At 37.0% G+C, this 22,057-nt stretch overlaps 1 protein-coding gene across 1 annotated transcript in view; it reads left to right on the forward strand.

The window, feature by feature from the left end:
• Window positions 1–21,976, forward strand: part of LOC118825452 (inactive ubiquitin carboxyl-terminal hydrolase 53) — a 54,883-nt gene extending 32,907 nt beyond the window's left edge. Inside the window, 8 exon segments of the mRNA XM_036596043.1 lie at window positions 313–447; window positions 4,522–5,227; window positions 8,631–8,698; window positions 17,944–17,995; window positions 18,205–18,283; window positions 18,285–18,945; window positions 19,821–19,927; window positions 20,463–21,976. Coding sequence (XP_036451936.1) covers window positions 313–447; window positions 4,522–5,227; window positions 8,631–8,698; window positions 17,944–17,995; window positions 18,205–18,283; window positions 18,285–18,945; window positions 19,821–19,897 — 1,778 coding nt within the window. The 3' untranslated portion in view covers window positions 19,898–19,927; window positions 20,463–21,976.
• Window positions 21,977–22,057: the final 81 nt, after the last annotated feature.

Below are 22,057 nucleotides of genomic sequence, written 5' to 3' on the forward strand. Positions count from 1 at the left end.
TGGAGTGAATACTGCCATATGCAAAAGTTTGAACACCCATGGTCAAATTACGTTTTGTTGATTTTCTAAATGAAAAACTAACACGTTCTCTACATCCTCACACTTAAATATGTCTCGTTTCTGCTAATCTTTGTGCATGATTTCTGTTTATTTAACATATTGGAAAATAATAAAACATTAAATATAAAATGTGCCATAACTTTTGCCCAGGCCACATTTTATGTTTTGTTTTTTTCCAATATGTTAAATACAGCAAATTAAAACTTTTTTTGGCTGTTCAGTTCACACAGAAACATATCTTTCTGTTTGCAGTGAAGATAAGCAGTGATCCAAAGGGTTACTTCCGAGAGCTCTCCAGAGGGATGGCAAGAGAAGCCCGCAACATCAATATTATGAAGAAAGACTCCGACAGATCACAGCACAGGCCTGAAACACTGAGAAACAGAGGTAAGATGGAAATGCACAGACATGCTGAACTTAAAAATTCCAGGTTGTTTCCTTTCTGTTTCTTTGATAGGTTCATTATTTCAACTGAATAACTGAAAATGACATGTAAAGTATATTGTTTAATTGGAAGAACCACTGAGGTTTAAAGTGGTCGCGAACACTCTAGAAGCTCTTAAACAGAGGGAACATGCAGCTCTGCTAGTCCTTATGTAACCTGAGGTCAGAGAGAAGTGTCAAAAACACGGATTACCTCTGACGTGCGCTCCAGCCCCTGCACTGCAGTCCAGTAATCTGTCCACATTCCCAATGCCTAATACGCACCCAGCCTATGACTGAGAGACTGAGATACGCAGAAATATGTTCACTGCTGTTATGATGCAACACATATTCTATACATTAAATTCAAGTCAGATAAGCACCCAGTTCAAGTCTTTAACACTTCTTGGTTCAAAGCCAGAGTTAAAAACACATTTTGAACTTTTAACTGACTTGGACTTTAGACTAAAATCCTTTTGCTTTGAGTGATTTTTATAACTTAATTATGATTATTACAAAAAAAGATTGAACATTCTGTTTTGGCACAGTGAAAAACAAAAATGCACTACCGAAACTTTACCAAATGTTTTGGTAATGACGATTTTAGCTGATTTTGAGCATAACTAAAAAAAGTTATCCAGTACATGACTAGCAGTCACAGCTTTGAGCAGTTGTACACAGATGAAGTCATATTTTTATTAAAACACAAACAAGTTTACTTAATTGCAGAAAATATGTATCCAATAGTGACAATTCCTAATGTTTTCTTGAACTTTGATTTTCTGACTTAGTTACTTTAAAACAATGTTAAAGTCTTTGCCATGTGGCCATGAGGGACAGGCATCGATACATTTTTGATAAGTAGTGTCTGAAAACGTGCCTTACACTAATCCTAATGTTTCCAGTTTCAGTTTATTAGAGCATTTAACTTTATAGAAGTGCAGTACTTGAAAAAACAGCTTCAGAGTGCGCTGACAATCTCTGTCCACAAGCTAATACACACTAGCCACAAGCCAGCATGCAACGGTACAGTGATACAATATGGTACACTGTGATACAACTCGCTACAATACATTGTGTTACATCCCTGTGTGAATTCACAGGAATGAATGGGGAAAGATGTAGCTTATTTTCCTCTTAAGTTGAATCTTGAAATAATGACATGATCTTCACTGAAACAGATCCCACACCAGGTACTTACCATGTAAACTTGGAGATATTGGCAGTGCCAAGGTCAAGTCTGTGCTAAAAAACGTTTCAAAGCATTCTCTGAATTTATGGAAAATATTCAGTGTAAAGCATAATTAGACATTTGGCACATGCTCTGCATTTGCAATTTAATGTGAGCATTGACACAAAGTTTGAATCTGCCCTCATTCTGGGGTATTAAATCCATGAACACACAAGTCTGTACACACACAGAGACATGCACACACTCACACAGGCACGCACTTAAAAGTGATTTAAAGTCATTCTCCAACATAGTCAGCAAAATGAAAGTAAATGGCTGACCTACCCTCAGTAAAAGCCCTGTACGTTCATATTTAGTGATTTGATGCAGCATCCCAGCCAATATTAGCTAGCACACCATATCACATAACTGTCACTGCAGCACATTTACTCAAATGCTTCTGTACTTTCTACCTCGTTGAAGTGTCTTTGTGAGCTGAGAGCCCAATTCCAATGTTCCTCTTCATTTACACAAGTGAAAGTGCCAAAACATGCATTATAAACTACACACACCAAATCAGGTACACAGTGAGACCTTTGACTCCTTTAAAGAGATAAAAGGGAAAAGTATGCTTTTTGCCACTAGCCTAATGGGGCCATAGATAAGTTAATGTTACTTTTGCCCTGAATTGTTAATAGACCATAATAGTAATGGTAATGTGTGTTGGGGTGTGCTGGTAATGTGGAACTTGTGTGCTTGTCTTATTATTTGTCTGGGAAAGTCATTATAGGGGTGTCATAGTAAAGTGTGACTTTAGTGTAAGTGTTGAGGGTAAGTTGATGTCAAACACTGAACTCCCTTGTCCTGTTTCATTGAGCAGCTGGGCTTTATAGACATGGTATGAGTGTCAAGGTGTTATCGCTTTGTGTTTGTTCACACTGGCATGCCACACTGCGCTAAGGTCACGCCATAAACTTCTTACATTTGCTTTAATGCCCTCAGGCAGTGTAATCTCTGCAGTCAAGCTGAATTGTTTTATTAGTAATATACAGAAATAAGACGATACCACTTTTCTGATAGCAATACTGTAACATCAAGTACTGGCCAGTACTGATACCAGTCCAGTAGGTTTTTCTTTAAAATACTAAGCTTTAAACAAACTTTCCATTTATCTTTTTTGTAGAATGGTGTGTACCCAGTGTGTGCCTTTTAGTAGCAGTGCAAAAAAGAAAATGTGTTGAATGAAGGGATGAATCTATTTTTTTCTTTCTCTTCCATCTTCCTTTTGTATGCTCAGAGTGTTAAAAAAAAACATGATGAAAAGGTTTTACTGCATTTTCCTGCTTTTTTCAGTAACACTTTCACAAAAAATGAAAACTGTGCTGTAGTCACTTGAATTCTAATTCAAGTATGACTATTAGCTGGCTTTTCACTGCTCTTATGTCCTATTTTTGTTATTTTAGACTAGATTTCTTACAAAATCAGGTTGCATTTCAGTGTTTTTTTTGTTTATTTGTTTGTTTGTTTTTTTGTCCTCTGATATATGATCCAGTATTTTCTGCTTTTAGCAACAAAATTCTCACCATGCCATTCTTTCCACAAATAGAGCTCTGTGTGTAAGGTCATGGTGCCTACAGAGCAGAACTGCACCTATGCTTACACTGAAATTTTAAACAAGATTCTGGGTTTTAATTATCCTTAAAATAATCTATAGTGACCTAGCTTAAGCAATAAAAGAAGACATGCACACCCACATGCTGGTTCCTCTAAATAAAATAATGACCTGGCAACATTGGTTTTATGTACACACCCTCAGAGAGACAGACATACACAAGCTCCCCATAAATATCTCAGACGTGCATAGGTGACCATCAGCATCCGCTGGCACTCATCCTACTGCTCTGTCTGAAGACATAATAAAGGTCTGTGCCAGGTCCCTTGGCCAAAATCCTTCTACAGCAGCCCTGTACACAAAGAACAGGACAGGTCAGTGGACCTGGCAACCACACAGTGACAACACAGCATTGCACATTAGCCTTACAGCAGCGAAACTACCTATCAGCCTATAGGATAATGCCAAGATCAGCAATGTTCAGCCCAAAGAGTCACTCTTCCACCTTCATCAATGTAAGGGTCATTGAAGCTGGAAGAGCATGCTTCCTTTGTCAGAGATGGATATGTTTGACTCTTGTATTTTAGCCCCTTCCTCAAAAGCTCTTCACTAAACATGCAATGCATAGAAAAAGAGTGGAGTATTCAGGAGTAGGAATACACTAGTGTAAGTTCTGTTAGAACTTCAGATTTTACTAAAACTTATGCAGCTTTCTTGGTAATTTTAGAACCATATGCAACTCTGTACATGATGTTAGACGCATCTAACATTTCTTCATTTTTATTTATGGCTTCCTAGTTTCCTACTAAGCAACTGAAACCCGTGAAGTTGTCTGCATCCAAATCAGTTTTATGTTTATTGAAAAACTTGATTCCAAACTTTTAATCTGTGGTGTATATATTAAAGTTGAAATGGCAATGATTAAATACCAGGTGTGGGACAGAAAATGCAGGATTGCATAACAAAGGGAGGAAATGGACAAATCCAAACGGATTCTGTAACAAATCTAGACTGGTGTGTCACAGATTTACAGTGCAGTATAACATAAAGCATAATAAAGTAGGTCACGTGATATATTAGGCTGTATGTGATTACTTACATTAACATAAGAGTGGTTAGCTAGCTAATTATACCCGTAATGTATTAATGTATTTTCATGTATTTTCTTTTAAATTGTCTTTTAGTTTTGTGTATCTGTTCAATTTGTAGTTCATCAAATGTTTTTATTTTTAACTTTTTTTTTCTCTTTCTGCAGATGCAGCCTCAGACAGGACCTATTCACGCTCGCTCTCTCCTCCTGAGAATGGATTCAAAAATGTGGAGTCACGATTCTACAGCAGTCAAGGCAGGGGCCCGACACGGGCAGAGCGCCCACCCTATGCAAACAGCCATGCAGCCCACCCGCCACGTTCACACTCCCAGCCACGTGTCCCTGTCCACCCTCCGAGGGTTGACCTCTCCAATGGTTATGACACAGACAGCAGTCAGGATTCACGAGATCAGCCCAGTGGAGCTTCGCGCTTCCGCCGTGCCCGAGCCTGGAGGCCCTTGAGAGAGGCCCTGAATGTAGACAGCATCCTCAGCAATGATGATGACCAACCTCTCCCCAGCCTGCGACGACAGAATCCCAGACAGGAGAGGACACACTATGAGCGTGATGCAGCTTGGTCTGGACGTGAAGAAGGCAAACCAAAAAGTTTGATGACTATTTACGAGGATGAGCAGCGGCTCGAATTGGGCAGCCGGAGCTCCCTGGACTCGGAAGGCCGTGAAAAGGAGAGGACTAAAGGTACAATTAGCAGTCTCAATGTAAGAAACGATAACTGGAAGATCCAGCGAACAGAGTCTGGCTACGAGAGCAGTGACAGGCTCAGCAACGGCTCAACTAACTTGGACTCTCCTGTGGTGGAGAATTTAGGCAGCAAAGAGCTTCGGCCCATTCCTGAGGTACACATGTCCAGGTAAGAGGGGGTTCAGTGTGGATTGTTTTTCATTACCTCACCATTTTGTGTTTGTTTACTTGTTTTCCCACAGAAGTACTGGATGGTACTGTTAGGGCCATTTGATTGCCACACTTTTGCAAATAATCTTGTGATCAGATGGTTTCTGCTTCTTATCTGTCTGAAAACAAATACTGTTCCAAGGAAATCAAAGCCTTTTAATTAAATCTGAGCGTTATGAAATGTGAAACGTGAAAAATTGAGTTTCCAATATTACCTAAAATGATAGATTTTTCATTCATAAAGTTTATTGCATTTTTTTAATTTCTAATGTCTTTGTTAAGCTTCATAATTTCGCTGCTGCCTTGAATTGCTGCTATTTGTGGGTAATTAACAGAGGCAGTTGCAGTATTTTTTTTATGACACTGATTAAACCTGCTATCCAGTGAATATATGTTTAGTGGTGGGGGGGTTAGTGAATGGAGTTGGTGGGTCTTTTTCAATCAGATTTTTACTGCTTTCTTGTAAATTTTTTATGATGGATTGCTGCATTTGGCATTTTTAACTAAATTAGTTTTTTACTTGTATTGCAGATGTTATATTCCTCTGGGGTGAATTTGCTGTTCATTCCAGACTTGCAGTGCAAAAACTAAAAGGAATAGTTTAACTTAATGAGTGCACATGAAACTACAGTTGCAATCAAATGTGCAAGCTTGTACGCATAAGCAGTGCCTTGTCTGTTTTCACGTATGCGTTGTGCTGGTTGGTGCTGTACATACAAAATAGATTTCTACTGTGGCTGTTTGATACTGTGTATACTGTGTTCATTTGCTTGAGCAAAATGCAGGTGGTAAAGAACGTGACCAAAAGAGAAAGCTCATAGACCTTCAATTAGAGAATGACTTTCTTTTCTATAGTAATCTATGTGACAGTGGAGGGTACTTTTTATTCAGATTTCAAAGCCACAAGCAATAATCACACAACCTACAAACCAAACATTAAATTATTACTTGGTGAAAGCTAGGTGCTTTATGCAGTTTCTCCATAATGACCTGCAGAAGAGTGAAATGATAATGCTTGTTGCAGTAAATTACAGGCTCACTGATTTGTCTTCTATACTTGGCAGCATTCCTCAGATAAAAGGCAACTGATGATGTGACAGAACGTGCTCATTTAAAAATCTGAAGTCTGTCATTTAAGGCCCCAATTTAAGATATTTGAATTTAAGTGGAATATACAATGCACATTTCTGTCAAGGTCACACACCAGTTTTTTATTTATTTATTTGATATCTTTTAAATATATTTAAAAGCATAGCAAAGGTTCATCTGTTAGATTTACATTTAATTTTTTATTTTCTCAGATATACATCTACACATACATCCATGGTATGGATGAAGATGTACATCTTAACTTTTTTCCACCTTTTAGGAATAAACGATATATGCAGATTCAGAATATTAACATCTGAGTACATCTACACTTTTAGCAAACCCTCTAGTCCAGAGCAGCTTATACAGGAAAAAATGGTTTGTCAGTTCAACCTAAAAACTTACTTCATGTGATAAGCAACTTAACTAGTTTTATACAAATAAGAATAATTACTTTGAATGAACTGATGTTTTAAGCAAAGTATTTATTTGAGTTGGTTGAAACTAGATTAATGACTTGTTACCACATGAAGTGATTGTTTTTATTTTGAACTGACAAACCATTTTTTACAGCTTAACATTGCAAACATATTCAGCTTTAGCAGTTTTGCTTTTATTTTCCCCTGAATAGGGAATCAAACCCTTCCTTGTGCAGGTTGCTGGGTTTGTGCCCTGTGCAAATTGTTAGTTATGCTATTGTTTGAGGTGTTGGTAATATGGTTTAACACACATTCACAAGACAAGTCACATCACTGTGGCGGTCTTTTGGAAACTGAACCATGACACAATTTTCAAATATGTATAAAATGTGCATCATGAAAATGCATTAAGATCACCAAAATATTCACAGTGCAGGCTAATTTTGTGTTTCCAAAAATGTTATTGTGGATATATTGTATAATACATTGCACAGTCTTGTATTCTTCCTTCTCTTTCTCTCCACCACTGTGGATTAAGCAACAGTAGCCTGATGTTAAGATATGGTAAAAGCTTATTAAGTTTTGTTTGACTTTGCCGTTATAGCACAAACGTGGCTAAACATCTCCTTAAAGGCACAAACTTGTCATAGTATTCATGAACAGCAACAAATTTTCAGAATAGTGCTTTTGTAGTGTTTTTTATCAGATATTTGTAGACAGAGTTAAATATATATATATAAATATATATATATAGCATAAGCTTACAAGAATTAAAATCCAAAGTTTATGCAAGAAGAGGTTGCTGTCCTCAGTACTGTAGTTTTACAAATATTCAGGCATCACGGGGCATCTTTATTACCATATCTGTGATAAATATTAAAAGGCTTTCAACTTCTGATTCGGAAATCTGGGATGCTGTCAGCAAAAACAAATCTCTGATTTTCTGATGAGTTAAGGGCAAAAGAGCCTCAAAGTAAGGAAAATTCATATTCCAGTTTCCTCTGCTCTTAACCTGACCTGTGCACTGAAAGTTCATCTATAACTTTGTGTTCTCATACCCAGCTTTGTCATATCTTTGGTCATGAGCTATGAATTCAGATTTTTTGTAGCATCATAAAAGGTACAGAGGGTTTTAACTTCAGTGTATTTCTCATGTGGTGAAGTCCCATATGCTAAGCAACATCCTGAACTAAATTTAGAGCTTACTGGGCCTTCTAACTTGAAAATATTTTGTTGTTGTAGGATTTAAATGTATTTGAAAGTTTGTCTGTGTATATATGTCAAGTAATTATATATAATTGCTTGATCCAAATATTTATCTTGTTGTAATAAATAAAGTTACAAATGTTCATCAATATTTTCATGGTTTCATATTTTAGTTGTAGTAGTGCCGCAGTTATTTACAATTTCAATGACAAATAAACATAGAATTTGTTTGTTAGTACTTTAAAAACACATTCACTCACTAGACATTCATAGTGTTGTCACTTTTATATACTGTAAATTGCCTTTTGTACTAAGTGTTGCTGTTAAAGTTTTAATCTGTTTTTAGTAGTAATTTAATGAACAATTCACAGGAAACTGGTCATTTTAAAGTATTAAGTTCCTGCACAGCCAGTGATCTAAAATCACTCATGTTTCTAGTGTGAGAAAAAGGGGTGGGATCAGATTTCAGCATGGTGAGGCAGTGTTTTGGGTGAGGGTGTTGGTGCCAGGCTGTGGATTTAACTTAATCTTTTGAAATGGGTGGGTGTGAGGGAAAACCTGCTGGGATATGTTCTCTCAATATATACTCACCTGGGGAGTGTTATTATTGTGTTTTATCACTTAGTCCAATTAATTGTGTATTTCTAGGGAACTGAATCACCTTTGGAGGTACGATGAATCAAAGGCAGACATCTCACAGACGCCATTTTCCTACGGTAAGCACCCCTACATTGGTATAAGATCAAGTGCAGCACCATTATCACACAGATACTACACTTAAAATGTGAGTAGGCCTGTCACAGTGAAGTATACTAGTAAATAAGAATATCTGGAAATTGCACCAATATGGGAATTACAAATAGATGGTGATTATTGTTTTTTTTTTATTTTATTTTTTATATTTTTTGGCAGAACAGATGTGTACAGTAGCAAAGCTGATAGTTAAACATTTATAAAATGTATCATTTAAGATTACATTTACCTGAATAAGCACTGCAAAGAAGTTGAACACTTATTTGTAAGGTTACAAATGCAAAAAAAGATGCTGATGTTTTAGCACAGTTGCCCAGCATCACCTAAACATTCATACAATGAATGATAATATAATAGTAGAATAATACAGGAAAGTTCTGAAGTTTCTGTACAATGTAAAAAAGTAGCATTACAAAAATATCATTTAGTCCAGTGTACCTTTAATCTGACATCATGTCTTTGCTCAAAAAGCCAACTGAATCTGAACACATGAGCAAAAAAGTGAAGTAAAAGCATGTTAAAAATAGTAATGTTTATTTTTATTTTGTGGCTAGACAGAAGATTACACAGAAATTAGTCAGGCTGAGAGAGAGAGAGAGAGAATGAATGGGATATTATAGCTGTCTGCGCCCTGTCTCGGCCGCCTCACTCTTCAACCTGACACATCAGACTCGATCAGGAGGTCAAACGGCCCCCACAGATCAGACAGGAAAACAACTTAACTGCCAGTCATGATGGATAATAAACAATGTCAACAAAAACAAAGAAACAGACAGTTCTCAGCATTGCAGTTCAGGGTGGCGTTCTTCTCAGTGGGGGGTGAATCAGAATGAATGCGCTGGGACTGCCCAGCTGTGCCCAGCCAGCCAGGAAAAAAACGACAAGAGTAGGGTTGTCAGGAGGGTGGCATTTAAACCCCCCACACAAATTTACAGGAAAAAAAAAAACCAAAAAGCTTTTTCATGGCTGTGCACTCACATTTTTTTCTCCTTGTTTTTCACCATGATACCCTGTTATCACACTGCAGCTGAACTGATGAGGTAAAGGGGCGAATGGTGTCAGGCAGTGGAGCATTTGTCCTGATTGTCAGTGCTAGGAGGCGGAGTTTAGGGGAGGCGGGGGTCTGTTTTTCCCCCGATGAAGGTGGTTTACGTAAGCTTTATGAGTTGATGAATTGAAGCGGAAAGGACAGCGTTTAGGCCTGTCCTCACGCTGGCCTTTGAGGGTCTCTGTATCCATGCAAGTGGTTGCTGAAAAAGAGCATGAAAATGCTTTAATGTGGCTTTGAGGCTTGGAGAGTTTAGCATTCTTTGTTCTCTCTCCTTTTTTTCTCTGTATAATGAACTCATTATACATCTCTGTCTCTTTATTTCTCTCTCCCTCTCTCTTTCCATATCACTTGTGTTGAAATGGAATTTCATTTTGCAACTAGCAGCTCTTATGTGTTAAGTTTGATTGTGAGATTATTTTTGAGCCACAGTGTTCCCTGCTGTTTTTGTTCCGTTCCATTTGCAGATTGTATTGGCAGGCGAATGTCAATTTGGCACCCGTTCAGACCTACTGTCTACAGTGTGGGACGTCTCTCAAATAGCACAGTGTTGGATCTTGTGACCATTAGAACCCAAATCCTTTTTGTAAGGCTTCAAAAAGGAGGGAAGCTGTGAAAGAAAATCTGTTCAGCATGTTTGAGATAAAGCAAGTTGGTGAAAATTGCCCCTCAAAAACCAGACGTCCAGTAAGCAGGTGCCGTTAGCCCCTGTTTTGGCCAGACTTGCTGTGTAGATTAATTTTTTGAGAGTGTGTTTAGAAGGGAGATGCTTTGTCTTGCGATTTTGCTCATTTTCTCAAATGGCAACTGTCTCGTTTATGCTAGCATCATTTGTTTAATCTCAGTGCTGTGTTCACACATTTCTAGGCTGAGAGCGGCACTTTGTTTCCCAGCAGCTAAAGGTTAAGTCAGCAAGAGCTGATGAAAGTTCAGCCTGCTAAATAGCCACACGCCAGGCAATCTTGCTCTAAACCCTTTCACTGCTGCCTTTTCTTTCCTTTTGTTTCACAAAGGCCTGTCATTGCCTGCATTACTTATGGTGTCATCGACTTACATTTATGGCCAAGAATGTTTCTGAACTTCAAAAAGCAAGTACTAACATCTGAGCACCTTTTTACCGGTGCTTTCCTGAATGATGTGTCCTGGGCTGTCACATGGCAGAGCTTTTGTCATTCATTTTAAGAAACATGATGAGACAATCCTCGAGTCTTTGTAAACATAAATTGTACATATAGCACTGTGCAGAAGTCAGAGACCGCCCTTTGTTTATTAAATTTTCATGAGAAAGCAGAAGATGCAACCAACTTCCAAGACTGAAGTTTGGAGGTGTAAAACAATATCCCTGTAGATTTCTTTAAAAAAACTGAAAGCAAGTCTCCTGAAAAGAATGGAAGTTGTAATAAGGGCAAAATGTAGACACACTAAATACTGATTTAAGCCTAGAATTATAATTAGTTAATGATGCATCTGTGTAATTTTCTGCTAAATGTTTTCTTATGCTGAAAAATTAGTAACTTGCACTTTATGGCCATTTTGAGTGGAAGTTAAATAAATGAAAGGTCTGACTTTTGCACAGTACTGTATACATTTTAAAATATTTTCTTAATTTTTAAGATTAAATACAGCAATAAGTTCAATGTAGTTTCTAACAGGGCGGATTCACTCTCCACACCAAACTTGGAAATTAAGCTGCAAAACCAGCTAATTTTCAATGCATCGTTTCTGTGATGTCATGAAAACCAATACTTTTACACATATCTGCCTATTCAGCCTACAGCAGCGTAGCCCTGTTCATTCACATTAAATTTAAAGGGAGTGTTTCCATCTAGACTGCTTTTTGAATGAGGCACAAGACACGACAGCCAGTCAGAACAGGGATCGTTTACATATATCAGTCTTAAAGTCACAGTAACAAGAACAATCTGTTTAATTCTAAGGGATAAAGAGAGGTTGGAAAATGTTCATGGAAAAATGAGTTATGATTATTTTGTTTAGTACATAAACCCACATGTCATAAGTGGACCCTGTAATGCCAGTGGATGCTGGCTCAGATACAGCTAAAAATATTAAAGAGGGGTGAAAGCACTTTTACCCAAGCACCTTTGTTTACATGTTCTTCCTAACAGCTTTAAACAACTGTTTTCTTGGCCTGTGCCATCATATTTCTCAATTTTGCAAGATCTCCATGATATGAGTCTGAGGTTTGTTTAGTTTTGGCCCTCCAGGTGTAACTGGCTTATGATGCCCTAAATAAATGGGTGGATGATACAGGAGTGCTGTAATAATGCCTGTGGAGAGTCCAGACCGATCCACCATCATAATGATGAAACTATGGGCAGGCAGTTTCAACATAACCCAGTCCTGCAGTTTCCAGTTGATATAAATTTGTTTGTACAACAGTTGTTTGGTTTTACTTTTTGTTTGTATTATATAACATGTAAAAGGCAAAGTACATGTATGTCTACAAGTCATGGAAATTAATACTGGACTTGGTATAGCATCTTAACATTTCATGGATGCTGTCTTGCTAATATGCTTAATTTTAAATACTATCTTGTTGCACGTTGGAAAATAGATATACTTAGACACCGATAAATATTTCTGGCACGTAAGCTGATCCAGCTGAGATATGTCCAGCATTAGACATAGCTTTGTAGTGAAGACTGCCTTTGGAACTGAATTTCTTGCGTGATGTATCTGTGAGTGACATGCTGCTCATATTAGCAGTCGGCCTCCAGATATATCTTGAGAGATGTTGGTCAGTTACATTTACATCGTCTTTGCTTTTGAAGAACAGGATAATTTGTGCTGCATTTGTTGAATAATTCTCGTAAAATCTAGAGAGACTGCAAAAGTGTGTAATGTGACTTTTGTCCATCCAAACATGTGGATTACTTGATTACTAATGTAATTGATGCGGAGAGCTGTAATATAAACTGTATATTTGACTGGCATTGAATATCTGTATTACAGTATGGAATGTTTTTCATGATTGTTTTGTAAGTCTTGCAGCTTTCATTACACTGCACTAAATCACTTTGTCGCACAGTATGCAGTGTGTAGCATTCGCTTGTGTTCATTTGTGTTTCATGGTGCTGGTTCAGTCTGATCATTGACGAGCAAACCTACAGAACAGGTGTGTGACCCTCAGCTGTGGTGACGGTGATCTCATCGTGCCAGATCAGGCCTGATCAACTGACTGTTGATTTATGGGTGTAGCAGTATCACCCTTAGCCCTTCCCTCCTTACTCGTCTATCTTAAGCTCCCGCACAGAGGAGCTCTGCCAGGAGGGCTGCCACAGCCCTCTCTCTACACATGATATACCTCTGCCCTTAATTAATGCTTCTTCTGTATCTGTGAAATCATTAGAAGTTTAGTATTCTGTACATGGGGCAGCACTCTAACAGTGATCATGTGTCTGTGTGCAATGCTGCAGACTGTATTACTGGTTAAAGACATTTTGTTAAGAGTACATGTGAACATGGTGTAGTGTGTGGGTTTTTTTTTTGGTGCTCGGAAAACTACCTCGTTTTTCCTGGGTTCCGTGGCTTAAAATCAGTCATGAGAACTCTACTCTTTTTGGCCTCCTCATAGAATTAAAAAGCCAAGACCTCTGTTATTTAGTGGCATTAGTTAATGATTTGATTGCTGTGCACTGATGGCTGGCTCAATGTCAGTGTTGAGTGGTTCTGCCTGGGCATGGCCTCAGAGCAATGGCTTCGTTTGATTGATAGAAGAAGCTGCTCAACTGCAGCCCTACCTATTAGATTTTTACACAAACAGTTTCACAAAAAGCTATTCTCAAAGGGCCCTTCCTGTGATTTCCTAAGCTTTGTGTGGTTTTATTTACCAAAAACAGTCATAATTTATTTTACCATGACCATATTCGAAACTGTCTCACAGTTTACAAATTACAATTAAACAGCCTGTTTGTGTTGCTGCACCTTTAAATGGGAATTTCACAAATTTGCTTTCTGCATAATTCAGTAGTTGAGATGTAAACAAAGTAATTCAGAATGGTTTGATGAGAAATGCTCTTTTCTAGACAAACTCAGAGTTGTGGTGATAGGAACAGATGTCCATAGAATATAATGCCTCTAAAGGCTACTAAGCTATTATACAATATGGTTATAAATGCATTGCTTGAAGCCTGAGACATTAGTTCAGGATAGTTTCATTTTGCCATGTATTTTTAATTCTCTCCGTTTATGGTGGAGAGGTACATGCAGGGTGTTGTAAAACAAAATAGTCACTAAAGAAGACTTTCTTTTTTTTCTTCTTCAGATTTACCACTATTTTGCCATCAACATTACATATAAAAACTCACGTGTAGGTTCACTGATACTAAATAAGGCTATTTTTGTGACATTGTGAATTATTTCTCTACAATAAGACATTTTAGATTTTACAAACCACTCTGAGTGAGATTGTTTACACCTTAACAATTGAACTACGCAGAAGTAAGAAAAAAACAGTATAATTATCCTTTAAAACTGACATGTAAATGACATATGTTGTGATTGGCTGTCATGTATTGTGCCTCATTCAAAAGCAGTCTAAGTTGAAACACTTTTTATAACTTCAGCATGAATAGGTTGGCGTAAACTGCTGTTGAATGAATGGGTGAGTATATGTCAGTGTGTTGGTTTTCCTAAAATTACAAGAAAGTGATTAAAAACTAGACTGTTTTTGCAGCTTAGTTTCCATGTATAGACTGTAACATACTACACTGAACCTTTTTTATTTCAAAAAAGCAAGGTGATATGTAAACTGTGATATGGACCCGTGTAACTCTTACAAAATTTCTTTCTCACTGCATTATTTTGTAATATTTTATATTGACATTGTCAAGTCATGGTTATCAAATAGAGAATCTCCACCAGCTTAACAGCTTAAACATGACTGGCTTGAGGAAAGAGGAGGGAAGAGGGAGAGGGAGGGGTGGGGAAAACATAAAATGGGGTCTGAAGTCCAATCCTCTCATAATTGCGTGCTGGCCAAAGGGATTTGGTTGCTAATGCTCAGGGAAAAACGGAAGAAGGGGGGAGCTGTGTGTGCTGACACATCGCATCTCTCTCTAACACACAAACTGTAAGTCGGTGCAGTTTCAGCTCTGTGAGTTTGCAGTCTGCATCTCAGGGAGGGAAACTGATACCAGAAGTCACCATGTAGCTGAAAGGGAGGTGCAAATTTGACAATGCAGGGCTTTTTATGCTTTAATTTGTACTGACATTCAATTGTGTTAAATAATTATGCTTTTTTCTATTTAAATAAAAATGACAAAGCATAAAACGCAGGCGAACTTTAAATAAAAAAAGCAGTATACATATAAAAAAAGTACAAATAAAAAGTAGTGTGTATATACACATTTTTTTTTTCTTTTTAATGCAGAATGTAATTCATAAAAGATCAAGCAAAATATACCCTTTAAATAAGCTGCCACAAAGGGTTCTTTGGTGTGGTGCTGTAGAAGAACCATTTTAGTTCCCTAAAGAACAATTTTTGTAAATGAGATGTGAGTGTAAAGAGCCTTTTAAAGGTGTGAAGAACCTTCACATTCTAAGAATCTTTACCAATTTAAGGATTCTTTCTAGAACCTTTGCATTATGTGGGAGTTGTTTAAACCTCAAAAAGGTTTTTTAAAGTCACATCTCATTTACAAAAGTGGTTCTTTAACCAACCATCCATTAAAAAGTTCTTTAGTAAATTTAAAAGAATGTGTTCTTCCTTTGTATCGCTCAAAGAAACTCTTGTGGCAGCTTTATTTTTAAGATTGTAGATCATTAAGCAAGATATACACTCCTAAAGGTGCCACAAATGGTTCTTTGAGCAATACAATAGAAGATATAATAGAAGAATTTATAGAACATAGTTCACCAAGCCTCCTCCTGGATATCTTTCCTGTAGAGTTATTTACAAAAATAGTTTTCTGAATATCCATCCATTGAAAAGTCCTTTAGACAACCAAAAATTGTTGTTCTGTGCTATTCTTCAAAGAACATTTTGTGGCCTCAAGAGTGCCGAGCAACAAGTAGAAAATACTGTATAGACATCACAGAACCAGAATGTAGGAAAATTATGTAAATCAAATTTACCCAGTTTATGTGGCTGGAATTCTATGGTCAAAATTATATTGCACAAAATACTGGGAGCACATCTAAGTTTATGCTTGAAATGTTGCCTCAGTGTTTACCAGTCCTGGTCCCGGAGTACCCCACAGCACACACACCTCCAATGCCTTGCACATTTTATTGTTCATCCTGCTCTAACTCACTCTGTTTATCTCAGGAAGGGTTTATTAATTAGCTTGTTTGTTGAATCAGGTGTGTTGGAGCAGGAAATACTAAAATATGCAGGGCCTGGACCGGATTCCTGAGAAGTTTCCTGAGGGGAAAAAATCATTTGACTATTAAGGCAAACAGTAAAATGTTCAGAAGAATATTCCTCAGTGTAACTCATAAGACATTCTCAAATATTCCCTTAAGATTTTTTTTAATTATCTCAAGAAATGTTAATTGTTTTCTTGTGTGGGCTGTAAGTTACTTGTCATGTAGCTGATCAATATTGTGTTATATTTACAGCTTAACATGTACAATGTGAGAGGCATGTTAAATTAAACTTAACTTGCATTAAATGGTTATTCAGTTTGAAGGACAACAAAATGGAAGCAAAACTAAATTAAACCAAACTTTTTTTTTTTTCTAGAAGTGACTTTGGAGGAAGTAACCAGTAGTGACAATAAATACTCTTTGGTCTATTTCAGCAATTATATTTTGTTCATTAGAAGTTACAGTTTTAGAGGCTTACCTTTATGATTTAGATTTAAAACCAACCAGACCACTGCTGTAGTCCTCTCCAGTCTGCTCCTGTCTCAGCAGTGTTTTGGCTGTATCTTGAGCACCCCCTGGTGTCTCCATGATGTATCACAGTTTACAATTCAAAACTTTTTCTTTCTTAGTAGCACAAAAGTGTACTGTAGATGTTAAATGTGAGTAATAGTGTTATTATATTATAGTGTTATGAAATTATTAATTAAGAATTTTGAAATTATATATTGGAGCTGGTATATACAGTAAGAACAGTGAACTGGTCGCATCCGTTCATATAATCCTTTTCAGTGTTATATAGAGGCATAAGCTGAACCAAGATCAGCATTTCTACTTCAAGAAGTTTGACATACCCTGATATCATTTACTTCCATGCAGTGTGGTCTCACAACTACAGCTGATGTTCCATTCAGCCCTTCTTTTCTGCATGCTTGTTGTGCTATCATGTTTTTTTAACTTCTACATTTGCTGCTAAGTCATTCTTGGCCAGTTGTAGGGAGCAGACTGAGGGGCTAGTTTAAACCGGATGGCCTGAGCAGGGCCTCTTAGTTTGGAGCAGGGTGGAGGAGACAGGTTCCTGATCCCCTGCAGTGTTCTGGCTGCCCGATACCCCACTGAGATATTTCCTCATTGCAGCAAGACAGTGCCCCTCTGAGCCCTCTTATATAAGCCTGCAGTGGAGAATTACAGCAATATGCCCCCACTAGTCTAATATTTACCAAAACATGTCTGCAATATAGGAATATACGTGAACGCATAACATTTTTATCACTCCTGTTTCTCCAGCTGTTATGTTTACTACAGAAGAGTGCATGACGTTTTGGGCAGGTTCATGTCTTACACTACGGTAGAGCTGTATGGTATTACGTTGCCAAATTTAGATTGTTTAAGCTTTGTTTAAACAAAGGCCTTATTTAAGCCAGACGTTACAGACTGGATTAAATTAAAAGCATTCCTTCACTTCCATGTTTTAGCTATGTATGTGTACGTGTTTAAAAGTCTTGTGGAGATTTAAAAACAGTTTGACTTTAGGTAACTTGTTTTTCAAAAGCAGTTGTGCAACACCTGGCCACAGTCAAGGTCATTTTTTTAATCAGCTCAAGTATAAAGCATGTTTATGGGTGTAAACATGAAAAAATAGTTTGGGCTATATGCAGTATGTGTCTATATACAGCAATACAAAAGAATTATCTTAAAAAAATGTTTTGTTTGGTTGAATAGATTTTTGAACAGATTGATTCTTCTTCAAATGTTTGACAATGACAATTTCAAAGAGAAATTAATACTTTAAACATTTGAATAAAATCTATTTTCCTTGTTTTTCTCTTGTAGGTGATCTTCAAGGCAAACCGGATAAACTTCAGTTGAGTCCCAACATTCAAAGGTAAGTCCAGACATCATTCAAACAAACGCACTCAACACTTCTTTATAATCAATCATATAAGTCTTTGATTATATGAGTACATGAAATGAGAAGTTTTATTTATTAATGACTTATTTTTGTGCAATTTGTGCATTTTTCTTTGTGTATTTGTCATGTTTTGATACAATGTCCAATAAGTGACTTGTTTGCTTTCTTTCCTCTTACCAAAGACGAGCTTTTCATTATTTACCTACTAATTTGGAGAGAATTGAGAAATCAGCAGATGAGATGGACGACGGCCCCTGCTCCTGCTTTCTTAAACAAAACCAGCAGCTCTGAATGGAACAGCTCTGATGACCTGGCTGGTCCTTTATCAGAGCAGGAGGATGCTTTCTCTCGCGCTGATGATACGGCTCCTTTTGTTCTTCAGCATCCTTTCCAGAGCCTTTACCAATCCTCACCTCCACCACTGCCCCCCAAAACTCACATTCTAAGAGTGGAAAACAGAAGGGGCCCGATCCACGACTCTGCTCCGGTCATACCCCAATCTCCGCCTCGTAAAGGAGCAACTCTGTCCAGGAGGAGTCCCGAGAAATGGTTTGAGAACTCTATTGAACCAAACATGCACTTCTCATCAGACTCCAGTTCCAAATCTGGCTTTTCTGACCAGGAAAGGAACGATTTGTCCACCAGTGAGAGTGAGGAGAAGTGCCCTACAGTCTCTAAGGCTCGGCTTGATTCCCCCACTACAGGAGAGAGTGCAATCCCCACCACCTACTTTTCTGTTGATAGCTGCATGACGGACACTTACCGGGCAAAGTACCATAAGAAAAGGCCTGCTCTTCATATGACCACAGATTCTAAATCAGGAGAACACACGTCGTCTGGAGAAAGCGATCATGGGGAAAGGGCTTCCCCAGCGCCTTCAGACACACAGATCCCAGAGCTCCTCAGAACAAGGCCAGAAACAGGTATTATTACTGCTTTCAGCTCAGCACTCTTAAAATAATAAAGGTCCCAATAAGAACTCTTAGGAGTAATGCCATAGAAGAACCATCTTTTATTTAAAGAACCATGTTTGTAAAGGAAGAGTGTGAGGGACTTTTTAAAAGTGGAAAGAAACTTCTAATAATATAAAAGTTCTAAACCAACTAAATGTTTTCCTAGAACTGGACATCCAAGACAAAAATCATATAAAGAACTTTTTATTTAAATGATTTATTTTACAGTACAGTAGGTATTTTGTAAAATGTAATGATATAACACTCACAATACTCTGTGCCTGCAAGTTGAATGTGTAAGTACATGGCAATGTGTGAAATACCTTAGTAATTATTGCATTGTGGTATCACATACTCCTGTATATAGTTGGAGGTTTTACATAAGTTCTAGCAGTTCATTTTTTTCTAGAGCTGTACATCCAAGCCAAGAATCGTATTCACTGAACAAATATATAAATGCAACACTTTTTACTGAAAAGATTTAATGAAACCCTACAAAAACAGGGTGTGTAGTAAAAAATTTCTACATTAGTATCTGGTGTGACCTTCATTTGTCCCTTCTGACAAACTGCTGCAAAAGTGGAGCAAAACCAAAAGTGTTGAATTTAAAATTTTTGTTTAATGTAGTGTGAAGAGCTTCCACTGATGTTTATGGAACCTCCAGTTAATGCAAAGATTCTGTAGCAGTTTAAAGGTTTTTGTAAATCCAAGCCAAGATACATTCACGAACCTTTAGTTTCGTAACACATATTTAGAACCTTTAGTCTTAACTTCATCTAAATTGTCATCCACAATAATGTAAAATGTTGAGTTTGATACAAGAATGTTATATCTTTTTTCCTCAGCCCAAATCACCAGTAAACCGATAGCCAAATGGAATCCTGTTTCTATGAAAGGACTGGATGAACATGGCTTCCTATGACACCAAACATCAGCTCCAGTGGACATGATGGTAATGATGATAGTGTTAAAAGTTGCAAAAACAAGCTACTTCAAAAAGTTAATGTTAGTTAGAGTTAGTTTTTTCAATACAACTGCAAGAAGCCAGTGTCTGATGTAGGGGGGAAAGTGTTATTAGGGGGCCACTGAAATTTGAGTCCTTGCTTAGATTGTAGTAGCATTTTATTTTACAGTACGGTAAACATCTAGTTTAAAAGGTAACTCAGTAGTAATGTGTAAAATACTTAAGTATTATTGTAGTACCAAGGCCTGCTGTACGTACTGAGAGGTTTCATATAAGTTATGTAAATGAATATCCAACAACCAAAGTATGTGAAATTCTGAGTAATCATTGCATTGTAGCACCTGTACATACCTGGTAGTTTTCACATAGCTTACCATGTACTTTAACATCTAACAAGCAAAGTATGTTCCATACATTATTTGTAATTACTGCATTTATCTATTAAATGCTAAGTATGCCTTCAAACCTAACATACAGAAATGTATAACATTGGTTTATACATGTATTTTGCTTCTTTTAACAGATGGAGAGGTGAAATTCAGAGGTCTAATGCCAAAGAGATTGATTTATCCCCCAAGTAGCTACTCAAGTGGATTACATTACATCCATTCAAGAAGCAGTTCTATGGCAGTATGAAACTTTTTACTGCTGCACATTAATGAGCCATAAGAGAATGAAATTGTAAACGTCGGTTCACTCCAGTAATGTTTTTCAGTCTGTGTAGTTTTTGAATAATGTAAGCCATTAAATGTATCCGGATGCAGTAAACTAAAACTAGGACCAAGATCTGGATGGTCTGCTGTGTTTGCACCACTGTGCTCATGGAGGCCTCCACTGCATTTGGATAATTATACATATGGAGAATATTTCCTTTCTGACAAATAGTGGATTTCTTTAGAACGGTCAGTGATTTGGATTATATGTTCATTTTGTTTTATTGATAGCCTTTTGCAAAGATGAAGCAAGTACTGCTCGATGGCCTTCCTTCCTGAGTTATTTTAATATTGGACCTGCATTGTTTGTTTTTGTTTTGAAATAGTTGGCTCAAATTTGCAAAAAACATGCATTTCCAAAAGGCAACTCTACATGAGAAGACAAAAGCATTCTTTACTTTTAATGCAAGTCAATGTGAAAAGATTTCATTCCAAGCTATATGTTGGAGCATTTTTAGTTCAGTTATCAATTTTCACACAAGGACAGCTGCCATGCTCAAATGATGTAGAAAAACTAAAAATAATTTTTATTTATTTTATTATTATTATTTTTTTGGGCAGTGACAGTATGTTAAGTCTAGATACACTAAGCCAGTCTAAGGCATGTATCAATCTAACATTGAGTAAATGAGAAATATTATTAGTGTCTCATATATGAAGACATGCAGGTTGAATGTTCTGGAGGGTAACAGTGCAGACAAGCTCACACAAATCTACCATGGCAACAGTCCAAATAATTAGAATAAATGCTACACCTCTGTTAGAAAGGTTCAACTTCTTTGCTTTTGGACATGGTGGTGTCCTTAAATTGGCAAATTTGCACATTTTTTGACAAAGTTCACAAACATCGTAACAGTAGAAACCTTTCGCTCATAACCTATTTTGTATGCAAATATACTGAGTTGTACATAAATTCACATTTGGCGATGTCTTAAGCTGGTCTAAAATATTTGCTTGTATGTGTTAGATTTTTAATTTAGACCTAAATATATGGGTACATTGTATTGGTTTATTTGAATGTGATATGATGTTTTGGTTCCAAAACTTATGATGTACATTTTTCATATTTTATTTTTGTTACGTACAATTACATTTTGTACATTCCTAGGCAGACACTACTTAACAGTGCCTTATTTTGTATGTTGACAGAACTGCTATCCTGAATATAGCTGATTCATTTGTAATTATAAAAATTGTTTTATAAAACTAATTCATTTCTATTGATTAACAACTGTTAAATAAAAGCTTTTCATTTGATCATGATATTGATTGTTTGCTAACTGTCAATTAACTGTGAATAAATGAGGGCTAACTGACAATTTTACAGATGCTGCTGACTGGATTTTTTTATATTTCTGTGAGGGACAATGTACATTAATCAACCCAAAATTGTGTTTCAGTATTA

Source organism: Colossoma macropomum, unplaced genomic scaffold (assembly GCF_904425465.1).
Source record: "Colossoma macropomum unplaced genomic scaffold, Colossoma_macropomum, whole genome shotgun sequence".
NCBI classification, from domain to species: Eukaryota; Metazoa; Chordata; class Actinopteri; order Characiformes; family Serrasalmidae; genus Colossoma; species Colossoma macropomum.